The sequence below is a fragment of the Conger conger genome, chromosome 15 (assembly GCF_963514075.1).
Source record: "Conger conger chromosome 15, fConCon1.1, whole genome shotgun sequence".
NCBI lineage: Eukaryota > Metazoa > Chordata > Actinopteri > Anguilliformes > Congridae > Conger > Conger conger.
This window is the reverse complement of record NC_083774.1, coordinates 30,736,096-30,761,881: the sequence shown is the minus strand read 5'-3', so window position 1 is coordinate 30,761,881 and position 25,786 is coordinate 30,736,096. Positions and strand designations below refer to the sequence as shown.

Below are 25,786 nucleotides of genomic sequence, written 5' to 3'. Positions count from 1 at the left end.
CCCGATAGTGGGTTTGTCAGTTGGGTCAGCCATTGGCCGTGGTCTCTGACAGAGCCAGATCTGATCGGTGTGTCCGTTTGGAGATACTGCAAGCCCTTGTCTTTATTTCCTACATGCACAGGACAGGAAGATCATCCTGACATACTTTGCTCCAACTCCAGAGGCCTGCAAACACCTGTGGAAGTGTGGTGTAGAGAACCAGGCTTTCTACAAGTGAGTCTGACACTTCTGCTGCGATGGATGCCTCATTACATTTCTGTTGCCGTCCATTCCACCCTAACTTACACCTTACACAGGGCCGACCAGCCGAGGCTGGGCTCCCCCTCTGTTGCTGGGTTCCTCCCGAGATATCTTCCCACTGGGGAGTTTTTACCTTACTTGCCTTTTTTGGGGGTTCAGACCTGGCTTATGCTCAGTTTTCATTCTTGAAGCATTTTTGTGACAGTTCTCTATACAAAATAAATGTCAGGCAATTTAACTGTTAGTGTCTTGTGGTACATGATATTATATCTCATATCCCTTCCCCCACACACACATGCACACATTCGCACGCAGGTGGAGTTCATTTTTCGCTAAGTCTCCACACCTGTCTCCCTTTACACCAGGTGTATTAATATTTCTACTCTTATATTATTCCTGTTAATATTTCTGGATTGAGAATGTTTCACTCGAGGCAGAGTAGAGCTGAAAAATAAAAGAATACGGCGACTTACGGGTAATTACAGATGTTATCACCACCAGCTGGATTTATTACCTTTATCTTCCCCTTCTGGGGGCTTCTGCCATAAAGCCAGGAGCGATGTGGCCTTATGCGGGTCTCCTTGCAGAGCGCGGCTCTAATCAATATGGAGAATCACCATTTATTAGACATCTCTTTATTAAATCACTTGCGCTGGGCTAGATGGATGTGAGGGGCTGAATAATTTACACAGCTGTGGCAGACAGCCCTGCGTTCATGGGAGAGGGAGACTGATTGGCTGATACACGAGGCCGGAATAAAAACAATTGGCTGGGGGGTTTGAATGTTCCCGGTATGTCATGGCGATGGGAGTGAGGACTGGGGTCGGAGAAATCTCGCCATGGGGGGGTAAATAAATAATCACTGCTGTTTGACGCAGGGCAATGCCTTTATCCCACTTCAAATACGAGCTCCCACACTCTCTCTAGTGATATGCATGCTAACTGTGGAATAGTGGGATTGTATTTTATCCTCCTTTTAAATTTTTTTCATCTTCTATCCCTGTCCCTCTCCATCTCACCATGTTCACAGGCTGGAGAAGTCCAGTCAGGTGCGGACCGTGTCCAGCAGTAACCTCTTCTTTAAGGGGAGCCGCTTCCGATACAGGTGAGTTGTGACAAGTACTGTAAATTCAGATTACAACAGATATTTTACACTGGATACCAAACAAGGAAAAATAGCAAATATGGATGCCCTTGACCTGGTGTAAAATCCAGCTATGACCACCTTGAAATTACCTACTACCAGCTGTTTGAAAACATATCTTGAGTATGGAGCTGGTCTGAGCTGATCATCCAGTTACCAGCTTTTTCAAAACAGGGTGCAAAAAAGTACTGTTGTTAAAACATGTGATCTCCAATTTGAAGAACATAGCATTGGTATGTCAAAACATTGGCATGCTATATACGTATACACTCCCCAAGCACTTTATTAGGAACTATTTTATTACACCTACTTATTCATGCGATTATCTAATCAGCCAACTGTCTGGCAGAAGTGCAATGCATACAATCATGTAGATACGGGTCAGGAGCTTCAGTTAATGTTCACATCAACCGTCGGAATGGGGAAAATTTGATCTAGGTGACTTTGACCGTGGAATGATTGTTGGTGGCAGACAGGGTGGTTTGAGTATCTCAGGAACTGCTGATGTCCTGGGATCTTCACGCACCCTAGTCTCTAGAGTTTGCAAAGAATGGTGCAAAAAAACTAAAAAAATCCAGTGAGTTAATTACTGTTGTACTGTGTGGCCTGTGGTTTGGGAAATGGTCATGTCTCCTGTGCATGTGTACATTGCAGGGGCTTGTGCTATAGTGGTCTTTGGGATAACAACATGCCATGATTCCTGAGTCATGGTTAGTGATTGTTTGGGGGAGAGGGTATAAAATGCATAAATTGTGGAATATATTGTTACATACATTTTGTCATTATATCATATGTTTTGTATAATATATTGGCACATTGTAAAATGTGAAATTATACTGCATTCTCATGAGTGTATTAGCTAGTACTTTTCACTGCGAGCGCTTTTCACTGTGAGTCACACCGGAATTACTCTTGAGCCACTTGGTTAGTGGCGAACTGCAGTGTTTCCTGGAGGACAGTGATTGAATTTGAGAGTTAGGGGATCAGAAGGTTAATCTGATCTGAGTTTCTATGGACTGTGGTGATCTCCCCTTAGGTGCACTCTGTGGCATTAAAGCGGCTTCTCTGAGCTGGCCAGTTACTAGTGTGTCTGACCGCAGTGCAGTGTAGAGATTCCAGTGTCTGTGTGCTATCTATCTGTGTTATTGTGTACGCTACATTGTGTGTGTGTTAGCATCTGAACTGTGAGTTTGGAGACTGTGGTATGTGGTTTTGTATGGTAACTGACCTTTCAGGCTTGACTGTAAATGCCTGTCTGTGTGTTAACTTACCTCAGAGATGGTATTCAGGTGTCAGTGTGTTAGCTCACAGATGGTGTTACTATGTCCGTGTTTAGCGAAATGAGTTTGATAGCTCTGCTTGTTACTGAAAGGTTTGTTCTCTCTTGCATGAACTGTGAGTGTAGAGACTGTGCTAACCCTGGTGTAAAATCCAGCTATGACCAGCTTGAAATACCAGCTACCAGCTGTTTCAAAACAAAGCTTGAGCTGTTTTTTTTTCAGCAGGGAACAGTAAGCGGAGTCTGATCGGCGTCTGCGCTGTTATGTTGTGAGCGTTGTGTCTCTCTCGCTCAGTGTAATTAATATCACCAGAGAGCATTAATTGCAGGGTGTGGGTATTGTTTCTTCTTTTTTATCTAACACTTGTACTAAATACTTTGGATGCGTGCTTGCTTCTATTATACTGGCGAATTGAATCTGTTCTCTCACAATGTCAGTGTATCTGAGCTTTTAGCATAGGGGCTCAGGTTTATGTGAGGTAAACCGTGTGCCGTGAGTTCAAGGAGAATCTGACAAGGTTTGTGTCCCCTGTGTCTCGCAGCGGCAGAGTGGCGAAAGAAGTGATGGAGCAGAGCGCCAAGATCAAGAGGGATCCCCCCGAAATACACAGGTTAGAATGGGAACGCTACTGTTCACACAGAGCCTGACGCTGGTCCACATGAACAGCGTGTCGTGTGATAACGTTCACACAGAGACTGACGCTGGTCCACACGAACAGCGTGCTGTGTGATTTCTACACGCGTATTTACACACGTACGCCCTTTCGCTGACTGGCTGCCTGTCGCATGTGTCCCCTGTAGGGCTGGCCTGGTGCCCAGCAGGAGCTGCCCCTCCATCACCCACGGCCCCCGCCTGACCAGCGTCCCCCGAACCCGCCGGAGAGCTGTGCACATATCCATCATGGAGGGTGAGACCACCACACCAGAAATTGCAGGGGGAGACTTCTGTTTCTCAGATCTTTTGATGATATGGACCTGTCGTGTCACTGTGTCATGTCTGATAACTATGTCTCCCGTTGATTTGCACTCTAAAAGAAATGCCATTTGAGAGTGTGTGTATTGAGCACTGCTGACTACCATTTCTTTATTCTTGTCCTCTCCCCGACCCCCTGTCTCCTGCTCAAATCCAAATTCGCAGTTAGGAGTCGAGACATGACCACGCCATGAAGCACTTAATCTTACCCCGACTCGTTCTTTGATGGGGATTTATTTCCATTGTGATCGAAAAACACAGTGTAAGCACTGGTATTAAAAAATGTCACATCATCAAGAGGTGCGAAATAAATCCCTTCCCTTCAGAACGCCAGCTGTAATACAACGGTGTCAGCACTTAATGGAGAGTCATGTCCCACAGGACGGTCTCGTCTTCATCCTTCCGCTTTGCTTCTCTGGCTGACCTGGCTAAATTATGTGGCGACGGGAGCATTTCCAGCTCCCAGCGTCCCTAAAATCCCCCCGCTCAAATTAATTCAGCCCCTGGCATCCCTACAATCCCCCACTCAAAGTAGTTCAGCCTTTTCCATCCCTCCAGTCCCCCACTTGAAGTAATTCAGCCTTTTCCATCTGTACAATCCCCCATTCAAAGTAATTCAGCCCTTTCCATCCCTACAATCACACTGCTCAAAGTAATTCAGCCCTTTCCATCCCTACAATCACACTGCTCAAAGTAATTCAGCCCAACCTTGCAACAGAGAAGATACTCCAAGAAGATCATATGAATGTAATTGCCTTGTGCTTTTGACCCCGCATTAACTCCATTTGTTAACTATTTGTTCATAAGTAAGCAGTTATTTGATTTGCACCAGTACTGAATGGGTGAATAGTGCCGCAGTATGTAGCACAAACTGCTCGTAGTATATTTTCATAGTGGATCTATTCCTGGCGGCATGGATGGTGCAGTGGGTAGCACTGCCGCCTCACAGAAAGGAGGTCCTGGGTTCAAATCCCCGTTGGCCGGGGCCTCTCTGTGTGGAGTTTGCATGTTCTCCCCGTGTCTGCGTGGGTTTCCTCCGGGTACTCCGGTTTCTTCCCACTGTTCAAAGATATGCAGGCTGATTGGAGAGTCTAAATTGCCCATGGGTATGAGTGTGTGAGTGAATGGTGTGTGTGCCTTGCGATGGACTGGCGACCTGTCCAGGGTGTATTCCTTTCGTATGCTGGGATAGGCCCCCCTGCGACCCTGTTCAGGATAAGCGGGTTAGGATAATGAATGAATGAATGAATGAATGGATCTATTCCTCAGAGTAAAAAAAAAAAAAGAAGTTTTTCTGTGACTTTTCATGTGCGAAGGATCTCCACTACCTATGACTCAGTAGAATGTGTTGTTGGAAAAGGAGACATTCCAATATCCACTGCCTCCATTTTAACCATATCTACTTTGTCCCCTTGTGATTGAGACGTCGACGTCTCCAATTATTGTTGCATTCATATTTATATCATACAAAAAAACTGCAACATAATAAAACCACAGAACGATGATGCCAGATTGTTAAAAAGACAGCAGTTTAGATGCTTATCAGCCTCTTATTTGCAAAGCAAGGCAATAAAACTCCAGCCTCCCCCTGGATACGCTCACGATTTACAACCGTCCCCTCGCCACAGTTGTTGTTCTCGCTAGCGGAGAGCCTTTTAACAATCTGGCATCGCCGCTTTGCAGTTTTATTATGCCACAGTTTTTTGTATGATATAAAAATGAACAATAATTGGAGACATGGACTCAGCCGTAAGGGGGCAGAGTGGAAAGGGTTAAAATAATGTCCAAATATCTCTCTTCACCGCCCGCTCTTTCCCTGACGCAGGTCTGGAGTCCCTCCGGGACAGCGCCCACTCCACGCCAGTGCGCTCCGTCTCCCACGGCGACTCGTTCATGCCGCGGTCGCGCAGCACGATGCCGGACGGAGCCGAGGGCCCCGCCGTCATCTCGGACGAGGCCTACAGCCCGTCGGACAGCGTGCTGCCCACCCCCGTGGCCGAGCACAGCCTGGAGCAGGCCCTGGCCCGCCAGACCAACGGCGCCCCCCGCAGCATCGAGGAGGAGAAGGAGTCGGACGCGGGGAGCCCCTCCTCCGGAGGAGACCTCTCCGAGCTCGGGGCCGAGGGCTGGGAGGCCGGCGCCCGTTCGCCCGGGGAAGCGGAACAGGTGAATAAGTTTGTCTTAAGTGTGCTCCGTCTGCTCCTCGTGACCGTTGGACTCCTCTTTGTGTTGCTCCTCCTCCTCATCGTTCTGACCGAGTCCAACATTGACGTGGCGTTTTTACGCGACATCCGCCAGACGCCCGAGTTCCAGCAGTTTCATTCCGAGTACTTTTGTCCCCTCAGGCGATGGTTTGCCTGCAAGTTCAGCTGGCTGGGCGGGCCAATCAGTGACAAGTGAGGCTGAGGGGGAGGGCCACACGCCGGGGCTGAGCCCTGGGCCCCGCCCCTTTCCCCCCTCCCATCCCCAACCTCCCTCCCTCCCGTTGGGGACTCGAGAAGACGATAGCGTGAGCGAGCGATGGTGGGCAGCCCCATCCCAACATGAATCCAGCTTCTCTCATCAAAACCGTCCCCCCCCGCAGCAAGTGCACACCATGGACCGCTCCAGGACACGCCCCCTGGAGCCTCCTTCTTCTCCTGTGTTTGAATTTTTTTCTCTATTTTTTTGTTACATTTTTATTTTTATATGCAAAGCAAGAGGACATTTTGTTTCCTTTTATGTTGTCTGGAGTTTCTTATGATTTCAGGTTTCTTTTTTTTTTCTTTTTTTTTTTTCAATACGACAAAAAATAAATAAACGCCACCTGAAAAACTGACGTAGATCCGACACGGAAGCCAGTTGATATGCACTCAGCTTCTGCTGAAGGTGTACACGGGACAGTGAGGGAAACGTGAGGGAGGAGATGCCTTTATTTTCTTATGTGTTCATTTTTCAGATTAACTCTGCTTCATCAGAGGGGAGAATTATGTGAGAGAGGTCTGATCTGATCTGGCAATAAGATGCTCTGTATGACAGATGAGCTTTATGTGAGATGGGCCATTACCCTGGTGCATCAGTGTTAACCCTTACCATGCTCCCATATTGCCCACAGTGAGGTTGTGCCCACTCAACCAGTGTTCTGGCATTTTGGGTAAACAGGTGTATTGAATTAAGACAGATTCAGTTGAATTTGTCAATAGAGAAAAATATGATAATGTAAAGGATTTTGGAAAGAACAGCTGAAATGACTTGCAGTGGAAGTGGCCCAGAGACCTGGAAAGGTCCTTAATATGCTAGCTCACGAGGAGAAGCTTTGACTGTTCTTTCATTGGAGTTTGGTTCTGTGTTAGCAGTTGTAAGTTGTGCTGTAGAATTCTTCATTTGAAAGTTTTTTATAAAGAATTCAAATGGATACAATGGTGTTCTGTTATGTGACCTAACAACGTCAGTAGCTGGTAGAGAAGTGTTCTCGGTCAACCTCTTGAAAGCATTCACTAGAACCCATAGGTTCAGTCTAGGTAGATGTGCAATGTGCACAGCTTACGGAAACAAAACAACAACAATTCCTAAGCTGTGAAGTTATTTTTGCTTGCTAATTTTCTTAAGTGAAATGTCTTGATTTATTTTTTATTAAAGCAGAGTAAGATGAATAGAATAAAATGAAGAAAGAAATTGATGGGCTTTTCCCCCATTGTATATATAAATAATAATTGGGGGAGGGGCTTCAATGTGGAAATAATACTATTATTAATCATTATTATAACACTAGTAACACGATACTTTTGTACTAAGTAGTTTTGTTTGCTAATATATTGACAGTTCCATGTATATTTTAACAGAAGTGAAATGTTATTTTGCTATCAAAAGAAAGAAGTTATAGTTTTTTTCTTATTTTTTAGCTCTGTGAATCCAGCGAGGCCTAGTATTTCTGAAAAGCAGGAGGGAAAGGTACTGAAGCGGGGATTTATCCATGTCCAGGTCACACTTACGTGTACAGTATGCCACCTCTCCCACAAGCAGCAGCCACCTCCTTTAATTTAATTTTGTATTATTTGTTTGTCTGTACATCTACCAAAGATACTTCTGTGATCTGGGTGACAGGGCGGCTCCTGGCAGAATCCTCTTTGACTAGCTAATGGAGTCACTGTATGTCACGGAGTGACACATTACTGTAGGCGATCTGCTGCATTCTGGTATATTCTGCCACTGACATGGCAAAACGTTTGAGCTGTTCGTCTGGTTGATTGGGAGCAATAAGTGTGTTGTTATGACCGTCAGACTGGATAATGCCCTGTTTTAGTTGTTTAATTTTTGTTTGTTTGTTTCTGTTTTTGTTTATATATATGGGGGATGCGTGTTAGAGTTCAATTATCGTTTGGGGACAGTGTGTACGCATATAGTCTACAGCAGACATACACGATGATGATGGCTATTGCTAATGAGCAGACAAAAAAAAGAAATTAAAGGAGAGATACAGAAGAGTATAATCATGATATGAGGGAGAAACCGTTTTGTTTAACGACTGACAGAGATATAGCACCCTGCGCTCATCTGGCTGGATGGTCCAAACCAGCGCTACTGAACTCCACGTCCTGTGGGCCGCAGGGTCTGCTTTGCTTCAACCGTGCGCTACACTGCCTGATTTCACTAATTAGCTTATTATCTGAACCAAGCAGGTAGAATAATTAGTGAAGTCAGGTGGTGTAGCGCACGGTCTGTGCGAATGCCTGCAGACACTGCTGCCCGCAGGACAAGGCATTGAGTATCGCTGGTCCAAACAATACTCTTAACCCAAAATTCACAGAGCTGCTCGAGGTCATAAAAACTAGGTCTGCGTTAAAAGAGTTCAGCACAAGGTCAACTGTACGGCCGTCTGGTTCGGGCGCCCCCAGGTCACTCGAACTAACCGTGCAGTGAGGGGACATCTGGCATTAGAAGTATCGCAGCAGCTTTTGGCTTCGTCCGATTGGCCTTCGCTGTCCGACATCCTTCATTCTGCACTCTGATTGGACACCCCACACAGATGCTCAATATACACACAGTAGGCTGGTCACGTCCTGCATTCCTTAATCTAGGTCGAGTTGCCAGCGTTATCTGTTACTGTGCCTGTTGTTTTTACGTTCCTGTTTTCTACAATGCAACATTGTCAATACTTCTGTGAGCTTCAAGATTTAAGAGCGGTAGAGACATAAAACTTTCGGTCTTCAGGATACAGAGTACATTGACAATCTGTGGTTTGAGCAGTTGCTTTTATGTGATGGGGCGGGCTGTGAGGTCATCCGTCTGACTTCTGTCCACTGGAGTATAATTCCAGGTGGTTTCAACAAAGCAGGATGAAAATGGTCAGGCTCATACATTCCATAAACAACACATGAAATCTTGGCGACAAGCTGGCAAACAAGCTTGCATGCTTAATTTCCTGCAGACAGTTTTTTAAGCAGCAAAGATATACCAAAATGAGCAGCCAATGGAGTAATTAGTGGTGTTTTTAATTGCATTACTTTGTCATAAATGAAAGCCACATTCTATATACCGTACATTTAAGAAGGCAATGTGGCAGAAAAATATTGTAAGCAAGGCGTGTAATTGGACGATCTATTTAATAAAATGACAGGCGGTTTAAATTTGGAAATAGGAAAATTAAGAACATAAAATTGATAGACCTGAAATGATGATGGTCTCCAATAGGTGGTCTCATTTTATCAGCATCATGTAGCTCTAATGATCACTCGACACATGCAACAAACAAGGCAGCAGATTCAACAAGCAATAATAAAAAAGTCACATTACAGAATTCATTAAGTTATTATTATTATTATTATTATTATTATTATTATTATGTTATTAAATTTTCTTTTCTTTTTCTTTAATTATTTCTTTTATTATTGTCAGTCTTTCATTAGTCTTTTATAATTGGCTTTATGTGAAGGTTGGCATTTGGTTGAAATGCAAATTTATTGTTCTGGTGCGATTGGTGTTGCCGCACCTAAGTATGTGTCAGTAGAGAGCCCTTCTCAGCAAACGGCTCTGTACTGTGTTTACTGTGACATGGGGATGGGGGGTGGGAGCGGTCAATAGAGAACTAAAAAAAACAAACAAAAAAAAAAACACACAGGTGGTGAATTGGTGAATTGGACTTCCCTTTAAAACAGAGATCCTGTAAACACTGTTCTCCGTGTAGCCGTGTGCAGAACAGCACGCGCATGACTCCTGCCGGCTGCAGGTGCCTGGTTGGCTTTCATCTGCTGTCGATTGTTTGTGTCCCTCCTCCTAAAACAAGCCTTCCTTCCAGAGAGTCGCCGCATGCCGTTGCGTTGGACTGTCTCGTAGACCCTTCTCCTTCTGGCCTGTGCTGGAAGCAGACCAAACAGTGGTTATATCTGGATGTCACAGTCTGCCGCTCAGCAAATGTTGGCAGTCATGTAAGCAACGCACTTATTCTTTCACCTAATTCTTCTTTTGGGGGGGGGGGGGGGGGCAGTCCTTAAGGCGTAGGTACATTCAGACGAAAAACCAGACCTCCTTTTAAGGTAAGTTCAAACTGAGGGTTTTGGGCTAGCCTACCATGACCGCAGGCTGACGCGATGCAAGGGCTTACTGTTCACCGAGATGTAAGCACACAGCTTACTGAGATGTGGGGATGAGAGAGAAAGAGTGGCTGCTACTGAATAGCTGCATGGGCTGAGGACAAGCCGAGCTTTAGGCAACAGAATAACGGGAGGTTAAGCATTTTGGGCCCTGTGTGGGAACAAGACTGAAAATTTTATTTCTCAATTATTCGACTTTAGGCTCACCAAATTGCTTACTTCATTCACCATTTAAGTGACTTCCATATCTTTAGTTTTAATTTGAAAATATCTCTGTCTGCAGCATGCATGACACAAGCAGTCATAAGCCCCTCGTCAGTTACCTCGTCAGTTAACTCCTCACCACTACATAATTGCACAGAGCGTTTTGACTGTTAAGTTCGCACTTTTGGTGGTGGCTTGATTATTATATAGTTAGAGAAAGTAATTGCTTCATGGAAAGGGACATTGCTAATGCTGTGCGGCTTCCTGTTGGGCAGCTGTGGGCATCAGCAGATTTGGGGAGCAGCACCCAGCAGCATTGATTCAGCAGTGAGAGAGCAAAGGACAGCGAGATAGAGAGGCAGGGAGGGGTGGGTGGTAGGGGAGGGGTGATATTTTGTATTTGTGTTCCGAAATGCACTGGATAGCGATTGTCATTCTAATAAACCAGTCAGTGTATCCTTGGGGCATAGCAACACGTGGAACACACTTCTGTCTATCCACTAGGTGGCGCACTGAGAAGTGAGGAGACTTTAAAATGCCCCTGCCTGTCCTCCCACCCATTTCTTATTTAGCCGCACACAGGCGTGTTCTCTGTGGCGTTAGCTCGCTCCGCCTGCAGTCCGCAGCAGGGCTGAAGGAGTCGAGAGGGCAGTATTTATTCTGGGGTCTGACCCTGAACCATGTCGCTTTGTCCTCACCAACACACTCTCCCACCGCCATCATTATGCCTATGGACATGTGTGTGTGTGTGTGTGTGTGTGTGTGTGAGACCATACAAGCGTGTGCCCGTAGGCGTGACCTCTGTATTTCTGTTAGTCTGAATTACTGCATCTTTTTAAACTTGGAAATTGAAGATTGCCGTTAATTTATTTAATATATAAATACATGAGTATATATATACAAAATGTGTGTGCCAAATCCTGTTCCTGCTCAGTCCAACTCGTTCCAAAACCATCTTTGTACTGTAGGAAACCTTCCATACGAAACAGTATAAGATATTGTTTCCTTCTGATAGTTCCTTGTATCTGGTGCCATGAAATTATTAAAACTTGAAATAAACATTGATAAAATGTTTCAAAGAAGCTTTTGGTTGTGTTTTTGTAGTTTCTAACTATTCCCAAGACAGGGAAGCAGAGCCGCAATGTTGCAATTGTAGCGCAACACAATGCTCCCATCTACTGGCTTATTTTACTCACTACAAGCTACATCACAGGAATACCACACTGCCACACAGCACAAACATACACATTACAACCCCTGGCAAACTTTATGGGATCAGCGCACTTAGAGGATGTTCATCCGTTTTTTTTTTACTTCATAGCAAATAAACAAATCACAGATCTGACAAAACAATTTTTGTTTAACAGCTGAACATTCTGGCTTGGTGAAACATAGCTAATAATTAATGAAATGCATTTATTTTAACTAATAGGATTTTTTTTTTTCAGATCAAGTAGAGGAAAAAAATATGGGATCACTCAATGTTGAGGAAAAAAAAAATATGCAAAAAAAAAATCACAATTTGTACTTTTGCTCCTCCTCAGGCTTTTATGACGGCCTGTATTCTTTGAGGCATGGACTGCACAAATGAAAAACAACATTCTCCATCAAGCTGGTTCCAACTTTCTCGAATAGCGGTTGACAGATCAGCTTTGCAGAATGGAGCCTTGTCATGGACCTTTTAAACCTTTAAAAAAAAAAAATTCTCCATATATTTTCAATCGGATTAAGATCCGGACTGTTTGCCCATGTCATTGAGTTGATATGCCTTTCCTGAAGAAAAGCTTGCTCTGCGGCAAGATACATCGTTATCCTGAAAAGTGACTTCCTCATCACCAAACCTATTTTCTATCGATGGAATGAGAAAAGTGTACAAAATTTAAATGCATACTGAAAGTAAGTATTGACTGTTGAAGTAATAATTGCCATCTCCCCTGGACCTGACATGCAACCCCATATCATAAATGACTGGGGAAATTTGCTTGTTTTCTTCAGGCAGTTATCTTGGTATGTTTCATTGGAACGGCAACAGAAAGGTTCCAGCATCATCGGCTTGGCCAATGCAGATTTGTGATTCATCACTGAATATCACTTTCATTCAATTATCCACACTCCATTTCTTCTCTTTAGCCCACTGCAACCTTGTTTTCTTCTGTTGTTAGTGCTGGTTTTCGTTTGGCTTTTCTGTCTGTAAATCCCATTTTATTCAGCCGATTTCTTACAGTTCTGTCACAAACATTGACAGAATGTTTCAGCCCATTTGTTTTTCATTTGTTTTGTTGTGCATTTTCCATTTTCAAGGCATATTGCTTTGAGTTTTCTATCTTGACACTTTGACGTCTTCCGTGGCCTACCTGTATGTTTTCCTTTTATAACCTTCCCATTTTGTCTGTACCAAATTTTAGTCACAGCTGACTGGGAACAACCAACAGCTTTTGCCACACTCCATGTTGGATTTCCTTCATGAAGCAGTTTCATAATCCTTTCCATTGTTTCAGTTGACAGCTCTCTTCTTGGAGCCATGTTTCCCTTCGATTAGCCAAGTCCAACAGCTCGTTAAGGTCTGCAAACACTCCCTTTTAACTGCAGACTAACTGGCATATTCAGACATATTCAGTACTGGTATTTGTTTTAGAAATACAAATTACAAAGTGATTCCATAATTTTCTCCTCAACATTGAGTGATTCCATAATCTTGTCCTCTACTTGATCTGGAAAAAAGTATGTCATTAATTAAAATATTTTAATAAAACAATTTTGAGGTATGTTTCATGAAGCCAGAATGTTCAGCTGTTAAACAGAATTAGTTTTGTGTCAGATCTGTGATTTGTTTATTCCATCATTTTTGCATGCGGTTGTACTTACACTTACAAATACAATACAGAGGAACCCAGTTTTGCCAAAGAAAAGGCATTTTACCCTTCCAATAGACATGTTAACTTCAATGATTGTGTTGTGGCTCGGCCTTCCCATCATGCAAGACAATTGAATTGGTTGGTTGTATGCCTAAATTGCCCAATACCGCTTCCACTCCACAAAGGAGACATGGTCTGTTTCCATACACATTCTGTAGACCCCAGTATATTCAGCTCGATATTCTTAAAATGTGGCAGTGCTGTGGTAAAGGATGTTCTGAAGAACTATGGAGCCCCAGAAACTTGGGTTGAGAGTCTCATAGTAGTTAACCATCAGATTGGCCTACAGACTCTGGTTGAACCAAGTCTCCAGTGGCTCACCATTGTGTGCTTCTGGGAAATGTCATCTGCACTCTCAGTACAAAAAGGGCCTAAGAAGTGCTTGTCATTGGGGCAGTTCCGTATATGTACATAAAACTCAATCCAATATAATTCATTTGTACCCTTTTTGCTTGGAAAACATACTCATTTGTACCCAAATAACTTTGATCCTTGAAGAACAAAAATGTACCTCCACTGTCACTTCATTTCAGAGTGTGTGTATGATTTTATGAACAAGCAAAACCTAAAGACACAGATAACTGGAACCTATCTAATTTCCTTTAGCTCAAAGAATGATTACATTTTATTGAAAGTCTTAGCATTTTTGCATTACTGTAGCCTACAGAAAATTACAGATACTGCTTTTTTGCTTGACCACTGCAGGAGGACTGTCATGCATCACATGGACCACCGGTTTTGTCAACGTGCAGTTGAAGGTGAGAATCCACACATTGGGGGTTGACTTGAGTTTCCGAAGACTTCATATATGAGTATCTTCAGTAGCAATAAGTAGCTGCACTTCAATTAGAGTTAATCTAGTAAATGCTCTTTCTCAATTACGTGTGAGTAAACTATTACTGTGCAAATGAAAAAGGAAAGTTAAGACAACTTTGGTGATTTCAAAAAAGTTCACACCCTGGGTAACTACTTACAGTGGCTTTAAAAAGTTTTTACTTTACCCCTTCACTTTTTCCACTTTGTGTTATAGATTTCATTTTAAAAGGAAAAATTTCCTTTTGCTCATCAATCTACACTCAACCCATGATTACAAAATTAAAACATGTTTTTAGAGTATTCAGACCCTTAATTCAGTAATTGTAGAAGCCCCTTTTGCAGCAATGACTTACCACAGGTTTGAATCTTCTTGGGTAAGTCTCTACAAGCTTTGTACACCTGGATTTTGGCAGTTTATCCCATTTTTCCTGGCAGATCCTCTCAAGCTGTCAGATTGGATGGGAAGCATCTGAGAACTGCCATCTGAGAACTGTCTCTCCACAGATGTTCAATGGGGGCCGCTCAAGGACAGTCAGAGACTTGTGCTGAAACCACTCCAGCGACGCGTTGGCTGTATGCTTTGGGTCATTGCCGTGCTGAAAGGTTAACTGTCACCCCAGTGTAAGGCTGTGTGCACTCTGGAGCAGGTTTTCTCTCTGTATTTGCTCCATTCCTGCGTTTTTGTCCTGACATGCAGTGTGAATTGTGGGACCTTACACAGGTGTGCGCCTTTCAATTGTCCTTGTCCAATCAATTCCATTGCCACAGGTGGAGTCCAATTAAAGTAAACAGGACCTGGGCAATATGGAGGGTCTGAATACTTATGTAAATTAAGAGATTTCAGTATTTGTATTTTCAATACATTAGCAAAAAAAACATGTTTTATGGGTTATTGAGAGTAGACAAAAATGGCAATTAAATCTACAACACAATAAAGGGTGCAAAAAGTGAAAGGGTCTGAATACTTTCTGAAGCCACTGTAGATCTTCTAAGCAAATGAAAGTAAAGTCACAGAAAGGGAAATGTAATAAAAAGTGCAAAGACAATCTTTAATTGTAAAAACAAACTTTAATAAAAAATAAAATGAAAGCATTATTTTCATCGGCGCAAATAGTTGATTATAGCTGATTGTTATAGAACAATGAATAAACTCAGCTTCTGTCAGCTAAAAAAACAGTACTGCATTTTCCATTGAAACTGTTTCCTGTATTATCACTACTGTATATATTGATGCTGCCATCTTGATTACTGATTGGTTGAAATTATAACATGATCAGAAGCAATAAAGAAACAATCATACTGGTCAGTTTCCCTTTTTATGTAAAAACAATCAAAATCTTTCATGCAGGTTATGATTTTAAAAGTGCATAGTGAACTTCTGTATACATACTGGCTTGCGGCTCCTATGACATCACCGAATCTTTAAAAGGGCACAGCCATTATGGCTGAGCACATTCTCTGTGTATTTAAGCCATCAGAGGCCTTGACACAGAAGGAAATGCCAAGGGTAATTCCACCATGAAGACTGGCCCCACTCCAAGCGATCGCACTCGTGAGCTAAAGATCAGGTGATGTCACAGGAGCTGTTTATCCAGTGCTCTTACCAGTGCACAAAGAACAAGTTCATTACAATCTCACATCTTGCTTGGAGTTCATCTTTCGAGCTTGGGCGCCGCTTTTCACACCGGAGGGACCGGGTATGAAGCACACCCCGCCAGTCCGCACATGTTCTTCCCCCGTTCGATACGGAAATACCTGCCGAGTGGAAAGTAGAATCATGTTTACAGGATAAACAAAAGTGCCCTAATCTGGACCTGATATGGTCCTGATATGTTCCTGGACCTGATATGTTCCACCCATGCCTCAAGGTAAATTTGTTTAATAATGACTCAGCAAACCAGGAAAAACCAGAAACGGGAAGTGCAACCATACCCTTTTTCTCCCCACATTGGTCCCCAGGAGTTCTTCACTATCCAGTAGGGGGTCCCGGCATCTTCACCGTACCCCACAGCGAGAACGGCGTGGTTCACTTTGTCCGTGGTGTTCTGACACGTGGTGCTGAAACGAGAGCGCTGGTAGCCAATCACAGGGCAGGAGCACCCCAAATCAGACAGAAAGAGGAAATGGGTAGTGTGATGTCATGCATGACTTTCGTACAGTGCTGGGAAAGTACCCCCCCGATCCTTACTAAGTTCCTCTATTATTGCAGGTTTTTCCACACTGAATGGTTTCAGATGGTGACACAAAGTGTAATGTTAGACAAAGGCAACCAGAGTAAAAACATTTTTAAAATAAATATTTCACGTATCTAATGAAGAAAAGTCAAACAATAATTAGCCGCACTAATTGAAACCAAACCCTTCCTATAAGTTGATACCAATCTTTCACATCGCTGTGGAGGAATTTTGGCCCACTCTTCTTTGCAAAACTGCTTTAATTCAGACAAATTGTTAGGTTTTCAAGCATGAACTGCTTGTTTCAGGTCCTGCCAAATAAATACTTTTCAAGGCACCGTAATCTGAAACTATGAATCTCACCTGCTATACACCCCTCCACTGTAGTGCATAAAGTCACCCGTCACCTCATACGCAAAGCTGATAGGATTGACCCTGGCCACGGCATCCAACATACCCATTTCATCATACTTTTAGTGGGATTGGAGAGAAAAGGTAACAAACATGTTAGCATTTCACACAAAGGAACTCCTCAAAAACTTTCACGGAGCAGAACAGCACTTAAGACGGGGATTCACCATTGTTATGTTGACAACATCCTTCACAAATGCAGCTGCCAGGTTCGGGTGGAACTTGCAGGGATTGTCCTGCAAGCAAAAGGATTGTTGGAATATTATTATCATCTTCCTTACATTATGTTATTGGCTGTACTCGCACTTGCGTATTTGATACTCAGCAATTCCACCCTGTACTTGGAAAAGAGAAACATAACTGACTCACTCTTGCATTGTATGGATAGTCGTCCTCGGTTGCAAGTCCTTTGTTGTACATGATGTACTCGAAGGCCTGACTAGGCAGTCCGCTGCAAAAACAAATTAGTAAAAAAATGATTAGTAACTTTCACCAGCCCACAAACAAGCAAGTCTTATGACGCGACACTCACCCATTGCAGCCATGGTTATTGAAGTCCTGGGCACAGTCCACCAGCTGCTGCTCCGACTTAGAGAACAGAAAAGATATACAGGGGGAAGCGGTGAGGGACGAGGCCACACAGACCCATAGCACAGCCCTATGGCACAGTCACAGACCCATAGCACAGCTCTATGGCACAGTCACAGACCTGTAGCACAGCTCTATGGCACAGTCACAGACCTGTAGCACAGCTCTATGGCACAGTCAGACCCATAGCACAGCTCTATGGCACAGTCAGACCCATAGCACAGCCCTATGGCACAGTCACAGACCCATAGCACAGCTCTATGGCACAGTCACAGACCTGTAGCACAGCTCTATGGCACAGTCAGACCCATGGCACAGCCCTATGGCACAGTCAGACCTGTAGCACAGCTCTATGGCACAGTCAGACCCATGGCACAGCCCTATGGCACAGGCAGACCTGTAGCACAGCTCTATGGCACAGTCAGACCTGTAGCACAGCTCTATGGCACAGTCAGACCCATGGCACAGCCCTATGGCACAGTCAGACCTGTAGCACAGCTCTATGGCACAGTCAGACCCATAGCACAGCTCTATGGCACAGTCAGAGACCCATAGCACAGCTCTATGGCACAGTCAGACCTGTAGCACAGCTCTATGGCACAGTCAGACCTGTAGCACAGCTCTATGGCACAGTCAGACCCATAGCACAGCTCTATGGTGGTCAGACCCATAGCACAGCTCTATGGCACAGTCAGACCCATAGCACAGCTCTATGGCACAGTCAGACCTGTAGCACAGCTCTATAGCACAGTCAGACACATAGCACAGCTCTATGGCACAGTCACAGACCTGTAGCACAGCTCTATAGCACAGTCAGACACATAGCACAGCTCTATGGCACAGTCAGACCCATGGCACAGCCCTATGGCACAGTCAGACCCATAGCACAGCTCTATGGCACAGTCAGACCTGTAGCACAGCTCTATAGCACAGTCAGACACATAGCACAGCTCTATGGCACAGTCAGACCCATGGCACAGCTCTATGGCACAGTCAGACCTGTAGCACAGCTCTATGGCACAGTCAGACCCATAGCACAGCTATATGGCACAGTCAGAGACCCATAACACAGCTCTATGGCACAGTCAGACCTGTAGCACAGCTCTATGGCACAGTCAGACCCATAGCACAGCTCTATGGCAGTCAGACCCATAGCACAGCTCTATGGCACAGTCAGACCTGTAGCACAGCTCTATAGCACAGTCAGACACATAGCACAGCTCTATGGCACAGTCACAGACCTGTAGCACAGCTCTATAGCACAGTCAGACACATAGCACAGCTCTATGGCACAGTCAGACCCATGGCACAGCCCTATGGCACAGTCAGACCCATAGCACAGCTCTATGGCACAGTCAGACCTGTAGTACAGCTCTATGGCACAGTCAGATCCATAGCACAGCTCTATGGCACAGTCACAGACCTGTAGCACAGCTCTATGGCACAGTCAGACCTGTAGCACAGCTCTATAGCACAGTCAGGCCCATAGCACAGCTCTATGGCACAGTCAGACCCATAGCACAGCTCTATGGCACAGTCATCCATCTGCCCAAGTCAATCTTAAACATAAAAGTCTCAAGGTGGAACATTTTGCTTTAGCACCCATTTCTAATAACGCCGTCATGAATCTTGAGTGATCAGAATAAAACAAGGTGCCATTATTTGAAGGTTGTTATTTTGTGTTTAAAAAACACTTTGCTATGTTTCAAGCGAGTGTTCGCAGTACCATCTTTAATTATATTCTTCCGAGAAAGTAAATGCAGAAACGAAACAATCACGCTTATGTACATTTGCATGAACAATCTGGGGCCATCATGCTTAAAGAGGAAGTCTCTACTTTATCAGAAGGGGAACTTGAGAAAGGAGAAAATTGAGAATCCTGCTCGAGTTCTATTTAAACTTCTGAAATTGGCGAAATGTATGAAATCTATGAATGGTCATAGAAGAACTAATACAATGACCCAACGGGGTAAGGAGTGGCAAGGGTGGAAAGGCTGCGGTTGATTTCTCACCAGGGACAGGAGTTTTCCGGAAGCGATGGCCGTGGCAGACTCCAGGCAGCCTGTGGTAGAGAACGACCAGCAGCTCCCACAGCCGCCCTGAGAGGGACAGAAACAACGACTCACACAACCGCCAACGTTTCCTTCTGTGAGATTCAAAATGCTGAATACCTACCAACCACACGTTCTCCCAACCCAGTTACACCTACCAAGTGAGATTACGGCCGTCACAATCACCACAAGCACCGCCACAATCACCACAATCACCGTCACAATCACCACAATCACCGTCACAATCCCCACAATCACCGTCACAATCACCACAAGCACCGTCACAATCACCACAATCACCGTCACAATCACCACAAGCACCGTCACAATCACCACAATCACCGTCACAATCACCACAATCACCGTCACAATCACCACAAGCACCGTCACAATCATCACAATCACTGTCACAATCACCACAATCACCGTCACAATCACCACACCGGCCTACTCGGCATGCTAACCCTAGAAAGCCACACAATTACGTCTCCTTGATTGTGATGATGGGTTTGTAAAAAATGTTTATACTGTTTTTCAGTAGAAACATTTTTTTGTTTGTTTTGTTTGTTTCTGTTTTGTTTAATGTTGCCAGTTAAAAAGTAACCATGTGTGTATCTCCAATTATGTAATAAAGAACAATGTGTCTGCTTCAGTCTTTTGAAACTGACGGTTGTCTATCTTTTGTTTTCTATGGTGATACAAAGAGCGTTAATGTCACTTTCACTTTCGGGTTGTCCTCAGGACCAAATTAATTTTATAATTTTTTCAGCATAAAGTTTGATTACTTTGCCTGAAGTGACCCAATCTTTATAAAAGTTAAACATTGCCTTTTTATATTGTTATAAAAACAGTACACAATTTGGATACAAAGTCTTATGTGTCTTATTTAACCCTTCAGTTATGTGTGTTTTGCAGTAAAAAATAAGTGGTGACGGAATACAGCCTCTCTGGATTGTGAAGTAGTAAAACAGGTATTCGCCAATTTATTGATGAGTGACAGGTTGTTTCTACAAGAAAAATACTTCATAAATTGGGGCCCATGTTGGGCTGAAACTTTCCCAACTTGAGTATGCATACCTCACTCCCTGTTAGCTGTTAACTTTGTTAGCCCCTATTAAATCAGTGCTATTTGGCTAGCAAAGCTAACAGCTATCCTTTAAACTCAGCAGAGCCACACCTCTCAGTCACCAACCTGGTTCTTCACAGGTGTGACGTAGTTCCCCTTTTTTCTCCAGTCCACCGAATCAGGGTAAGGTCCGTTACTGCTAACATGACTTCCCTTTGTGGCAGAGCAGTTCTGAGGGAGGCAAGACACCGCCCAGTGACCACAAGTCATTTCACAATTTTTGTTATCTGGAATATAATGGAAATTCTAGGTTGTGATACTCTAGCTCAATGTGCTAAAATGATCAACATTAATTCATATTGAGCCTGGGAAACTAATGTTATTATGTATATTAATGTGTAGTAAAAACATCAAAAGATAAATCCAAAAATCCAAAGTATGGATAAATTGCTGGAGCCCTACAATCATACAGAGGACAAGACAGACAAACAGAACCAGAGCTAAAGACTGCTGCTACCTGAGGCTCAGTCAACAGGAAGGACTTCCTGAACTCAGCAAAGGTCAGGTCAGAAAACTGGTTCAGACCCACTGGGTGACAAGACAAGAGAAAGAGGTTATAGATCCACATCATTCAAGCACAAGATAAAATATCAATGAAAATCACTTTAAAAGGGTGGTCATAAGAATGCATCATACTTGTGAATTTGTGGTTTCCTGCATTGTGATGGTCAACCCTTTTCTTGTTCTGTGTGAATATTTGCAGTCTGTGGTAGAACTCCTCAAGACCATATGCTCTGTTGTACTGTCAGAGAAAATAAAAAAGAAAGACTTGTTATCAACTCTGTTGTCAAAATTAAATGCAGAGACCAACATAAGAGACTGGTAGAATTTTGACAACTAAAATGTCAGCTTCAGTTAGGGATCTGTGTGCTGATTTCTATCATCAGACACAAAATGAAAAATAATTAAATAGTTAATGTTATAATGGTCATTCCAGCCAAGTCTTTTTGGTCAGGATTTCAAACAGCAGTATCTTCACCTACAACATACTCTTTAATTTGCTTATTGTTTTTAGCAGTCTCAGATAAACTTGCACTGCATGCAACAGTGTTATAAACCTATATTGCAATACATTAAATAAGCCATGGTATTACAATACCTGAAAGTAACAATAACTAGCAAGTGCTATAAATGTTGCAATGATAGAACAATTCAACATTGTCTATAGCCTGTTCCATTTCCGCATAAAACCAACAAGAGAACAATCTCAATCAGGAATGTTACGTATGTGCACGAAGCCGTTTAAAAGTAGAACCAACACCTTAAGTTGTTAGCAGTACATTTACCTGGGACATCCATAACTTGAATTCAAATTCCTCTGTAACAAAAACAAAATAAAAATAAAATTACATTATCACCAAGCTTCACTGATAGGCTACAACCTTCTAACACAGCTTGTACAGAAATGAATGATTTGGCGATCCTATTTGTACAGACCACATACAATACATTACCGCAAAGCAGCTGGTCTGCTAAATATAGTACTGTAACTGTACACACGTATAAAATGAGTCGCCTAAACATGTTTTTGCACAAACGTGTACCTTATACTTGAAAATATGAATCGCGTAATAATTATGCGAGGCCATGGATTTCAGTTTTACAAGAAAGGTAACGTATTTCGAAACTGATAGAGGAGTTGCAGTTATGAATACGGCATAATTCAACTTCAAGGCGATAACCAGTAATACACTTTGCTTCAATGATTTAAACATACAAAAGCGACCATATTTACCTTCCGCCGAATATACGGGGGTTGGGGAAAGTTGAGACAAGCGTACAGCAGCCAAAATAAGCACTATTGTAGCGGAGCTCTTCATCGCCACACCGATCTTGTCAGTCGCCTCTGACTGAGCGTGGAGAACAAGTAGAAGGGAGTGCAATGACTCAGTAGTCTATAGTCACATGACCACCACATTACGCTTTTTAAAAAATTCAGATAATCAATTCTACTAAAGTAATGCGAATGGATTAGTTTAATGGCATTCGTTTTAAAAATGCATCGTGAAAGAATATACAAATATAGTGTACAATCCCAAAAAAGAATAATAATTGGGGCATATCGATATAGCTAGGAATCCTGGGCCCCCATCCTTCTAGAATTTCAGTGGGCTCTCTCTAAGCTGTGGGCCACTCTAAGCTGTGGGCCCCTAGAATCGTCACCACCTTTCACCCCAGTAGCGATGGCCCAGCCCATTATTAAATAAACACTTTATTACTGTCCTTACCTTTTCCAAGGCTCCTGAACACAACACTTATCATTTTCCTAACCATAGCTGAACAGTATGAACCCTATAACCGTATTCTTGCCCTAGGAGTCATATATACTCAGTGGGCACTTTATTAGGTATTTATTAGACTTATTTTTTTTGCTTTACATTTTGCATTTACATTTTAGTCATTTGGCAGACGCTTTTAATCCAAAGCGACTTACAAGTGCATAGGTTCTACCATAAATCAGAGCATCACATCCAGAAACTAGCAAAATACACAGGAAATGCTGTTTTAAACATAGTTGTCATCAGAAGTGCATTTTTTTTTTTTTTTTTTTTGGGTGGGGGGGGGGTTAGACAAGGATAGGGATATCAGAAAGGAGGGGCAGGGGAAATCAGGAGGGAGGACAAAGGTAGAGTTTGAAAAGGTGGGTTTTGAGTTGCGTCGAAATAGGGGGAGGGATTCTGCTGTTCTGACAGTGGTAGGCAAGTCATTCCACCACTGAGGAACCAGAACGGAAAACAGGCGTGAACGTGCAGCTCGACCGCCAGGTGCACGTAGAGAGGGAACCGTAAGGCGACCAGAGCTGGCAGACCGGAGTGGTCTAGCTGGGGAGTAGGGAGTGATCAGGGATTGTATGTAAGGTGGGGCAGTCCCCTTAGCAGCCTGAAATGCCAACACTAGGGCCTTGAAACGGATGCGTGAGGCAATAGGAAGCCAGTGGAGGCCATTACATTACATTACATTAATGGCATTTGGCAGACACTCTTATCCAGAGCGACGTACAACAAAGTGCAAAGTGCATACCCATAACCAGGGATAAGTGCACTGAAAGACCGTAGAGGGAAGTACAATTTCAACTGCTACAACAAAGATAAGGACCAGGTCCTATTTGATCAGATTTTTTACATCATAATACCGCAACACACAAATGTATGAACAGACTGCTTACCTAGCCAAACTAAACATACTAATACACAAGTAAATACCACAGAATGTTTTCAGTTTGCACTTGAAGATGGCAAGAGAGATTTTACTCATTTGTCTTCAGCTGCTGTAGCCTATCCACTTAGAAGTTTGATATGTTGTGTGTTCAGAGATGCTCTTATGCATATCACTGTTGTAATGCATGGTTATTTGTGTTACTATCACCTTCCTGTCAGCTTCAACCAGTCTGGCACTTCTCCTTTGACCTCTCATTAACAGCAAGTTTTTGTCTGCAGAACTGCTGCTGACTGGATGTTTTTTGTTTTCGCACAATTCTCTGCAAACTCTAGAGACGGTTGTGCCTGAAAATACCAGGAGATCTGCAGTTACTCAAACTTCAAAGTTAGTCAGAAGTCGTAGCTTCATAAGGTGGTTTGAGGGTGGTTTATTTCATAATGGTAAAGCCATTTTCGAGAGAAAACAATGTTTTTGCGAGGACCATACCTAAGCAAATGCCATCTTTAATTATTTGTTATTGTTTGCGAAAATGCAATGCCAGGTCATTTCAGTATCGAACTGAAAACATGTAGAACACGGCACACTTCTTGTACAGGGTGTCATATTCTTTCCGACAGGGTCTAATGTGTCATATTCAGGCTATGAACAGTTTAGGAATATCGCTTCGTTCGCATTGCAGAATTAATATACAGACGAATATTTGAACTTTCTATAGATGTAAACCTATTTTATAGCTGTTTAAACTTTCCGTGTGCTCTGTGGTTGCCAAGCATATATAATTTTTAAATGTCAAAGCCCTGCCCTTCTGACCTGGCTGAATTACAGACTTGAAATTTCAGACATGTCCCTCTCCTCTCCTCATGGGGAACAAATTTGCCTCTTGGATACATGTCCGTGTGCTAGATATTCAACATTTTGGCATTTTTCATAAAGCGTGAAAAAATTACTTCTCATGAACTGATTAATAAATTTGTACCAAATGTGGCAAGCATTCTCTTTAGAAACATATGTTGCAAAATTGCAAAGGAATAGTTGAATTACATATTTATTGATATGAATATTGCTATTGCGAACAGTGGGCTCCAATTATTGGCACCCTTGATACATATGCAGAAAAAGTCCTGTAAACTAAAAAATAATAGTCAATAATTAATGACATAAGCTTTATTTTCCATCATGCATAAAGTATTCAATAGAATCAACCAAAGCCTTACATTTTTCAAATAAAAATGGATTTCCCCAAAAAATAGATTCCACAATTACTGGCACTCCTGGTTTAATACTTTGTACAAACACCCCTGGTGAAGATAAAATAAATGAAAACTAATGCATTTTCAAACATTTATGATGAAAAATGTTTTTCCGTGGAAAATAAAATACTATGGATAGGCGTTTATATTATAACCATGTTGAAAAAAATGCACATAAGCATTTTTTTAAGGGTTTTATTGGGAAAAATGTCTTATGTCTAAAACTTGAAAAATGGTCCAACAAATATTTTTCTTCATTTTTTGACTGAAATAGATGCTTTTTAAAAAATCATTTCTCTATGCAGAGCTTTTCAGATTCATTGATTTCCTTCAGATACCATACTCTTTAGTTCTGACCACAGGTTTTTCATGGGATTTAAGTCTGGAGAATGAGATGGCCATTGCTGAGCAAGTTTGCGGGTTTGTGGGTTTGTGAACAAGACACCAATCTCTGCAATTCTTAAACTGCAGTCCTAGGCTTACGTCTAGCCTCTCTCACTATCTTCCTTGGCATCCCTGGGGATAGTATGCACTTGCATAGTCTTCCTGGCAAATTTGCCACCATTCCATATGATTTATGCTGTAATAATTTTGGCACCTGTGGTTTTCAGAAAAAAATTAGATTACTAAATAAAAAACAATGAAAGATGAGAGTACAGGTTTGGAAATAAAAGGATATATTTTCCCATATGTTTGAACATAACGTGTAGATCTTTATCCATGTTGTCTGTCGTATGCAGTCTTTGTCCCCCAATTTTTAAAATATGCAAATAAATATTTGACAGCAACAGGCCATTCAGCCCAACTTGGCTCGTCATTGAAATAATTATTATTATAAATTATTTTTTAACTTAATAATTTCAAGGGCACACTATCAAGACAAAATG

General features: G+C 42.7%; 2 protein-coding genes across 2 annotated transcripts in view; one reads left to right on the top strand and one right to left on the bottom strand.

The window, feature by feature from the left end:
• LOC133111726 (FERM domain-containing protein 5) overlaps positions 1-6,036 on the top strand; it is a 97,598-nt gene extending 91,562 nt beyond the window's left edge. Inside the window, exons 10-14 of the mRNA XM_061222281.1 lie at positions 122-213; positions 1,271-1,345; positions 3,206-3,274; positions 3,465-3,571; positions 5,462-6,036. Coding sequence (XP_061078265.1) covers positions 122-213; positions 1,271-1,345; positions 3,206-3,274; positions 3,465-3,571; positions 5,462-6,036 — 918 coding nt within the window. The remainder of the gene's footprint in view (positions 1-121; positions 214-1,270; positions 1,346-3,205; positions 3,275-3,464; positions 3,572-5,461) is intronic.
• Positions 6,037-15,188: 9,152 nt separating this feature from the next.
• On the bottom strand, positions 15,189-22,352 carry ctsh (cathepsin H). The gene is made up of 12 exons (XM_061222779.1): positions 22,226-22,352; positions 21,777-21,808; positions 21,127-21,232; positions 20,948-21,018; positions 20,557-20,661; positions 19,326-19,412; positions 17,258-17,313; positions 17,095-17,176; positions 16,893-16,961; positions 16,678-16,784; positions 16,073-16,198; positions 15,189-15,895 (listed from the first exon to the last, which is right to left on the bottom strand). Exons 1-12 carry the CDS (start codon positions 22,308-22,310, stop codon positions 15,820-15,822), a joined length of 1,002 nt encoding a protein of 333 aa, XP_061078763.1. The 5' UTR covers positions 22,311-22,352; the 3' UTR covers positions 15,189-15,819.
• Between the last annotated feature and the right edge of the window lie 3,434 nt (positions 22,353-25,786).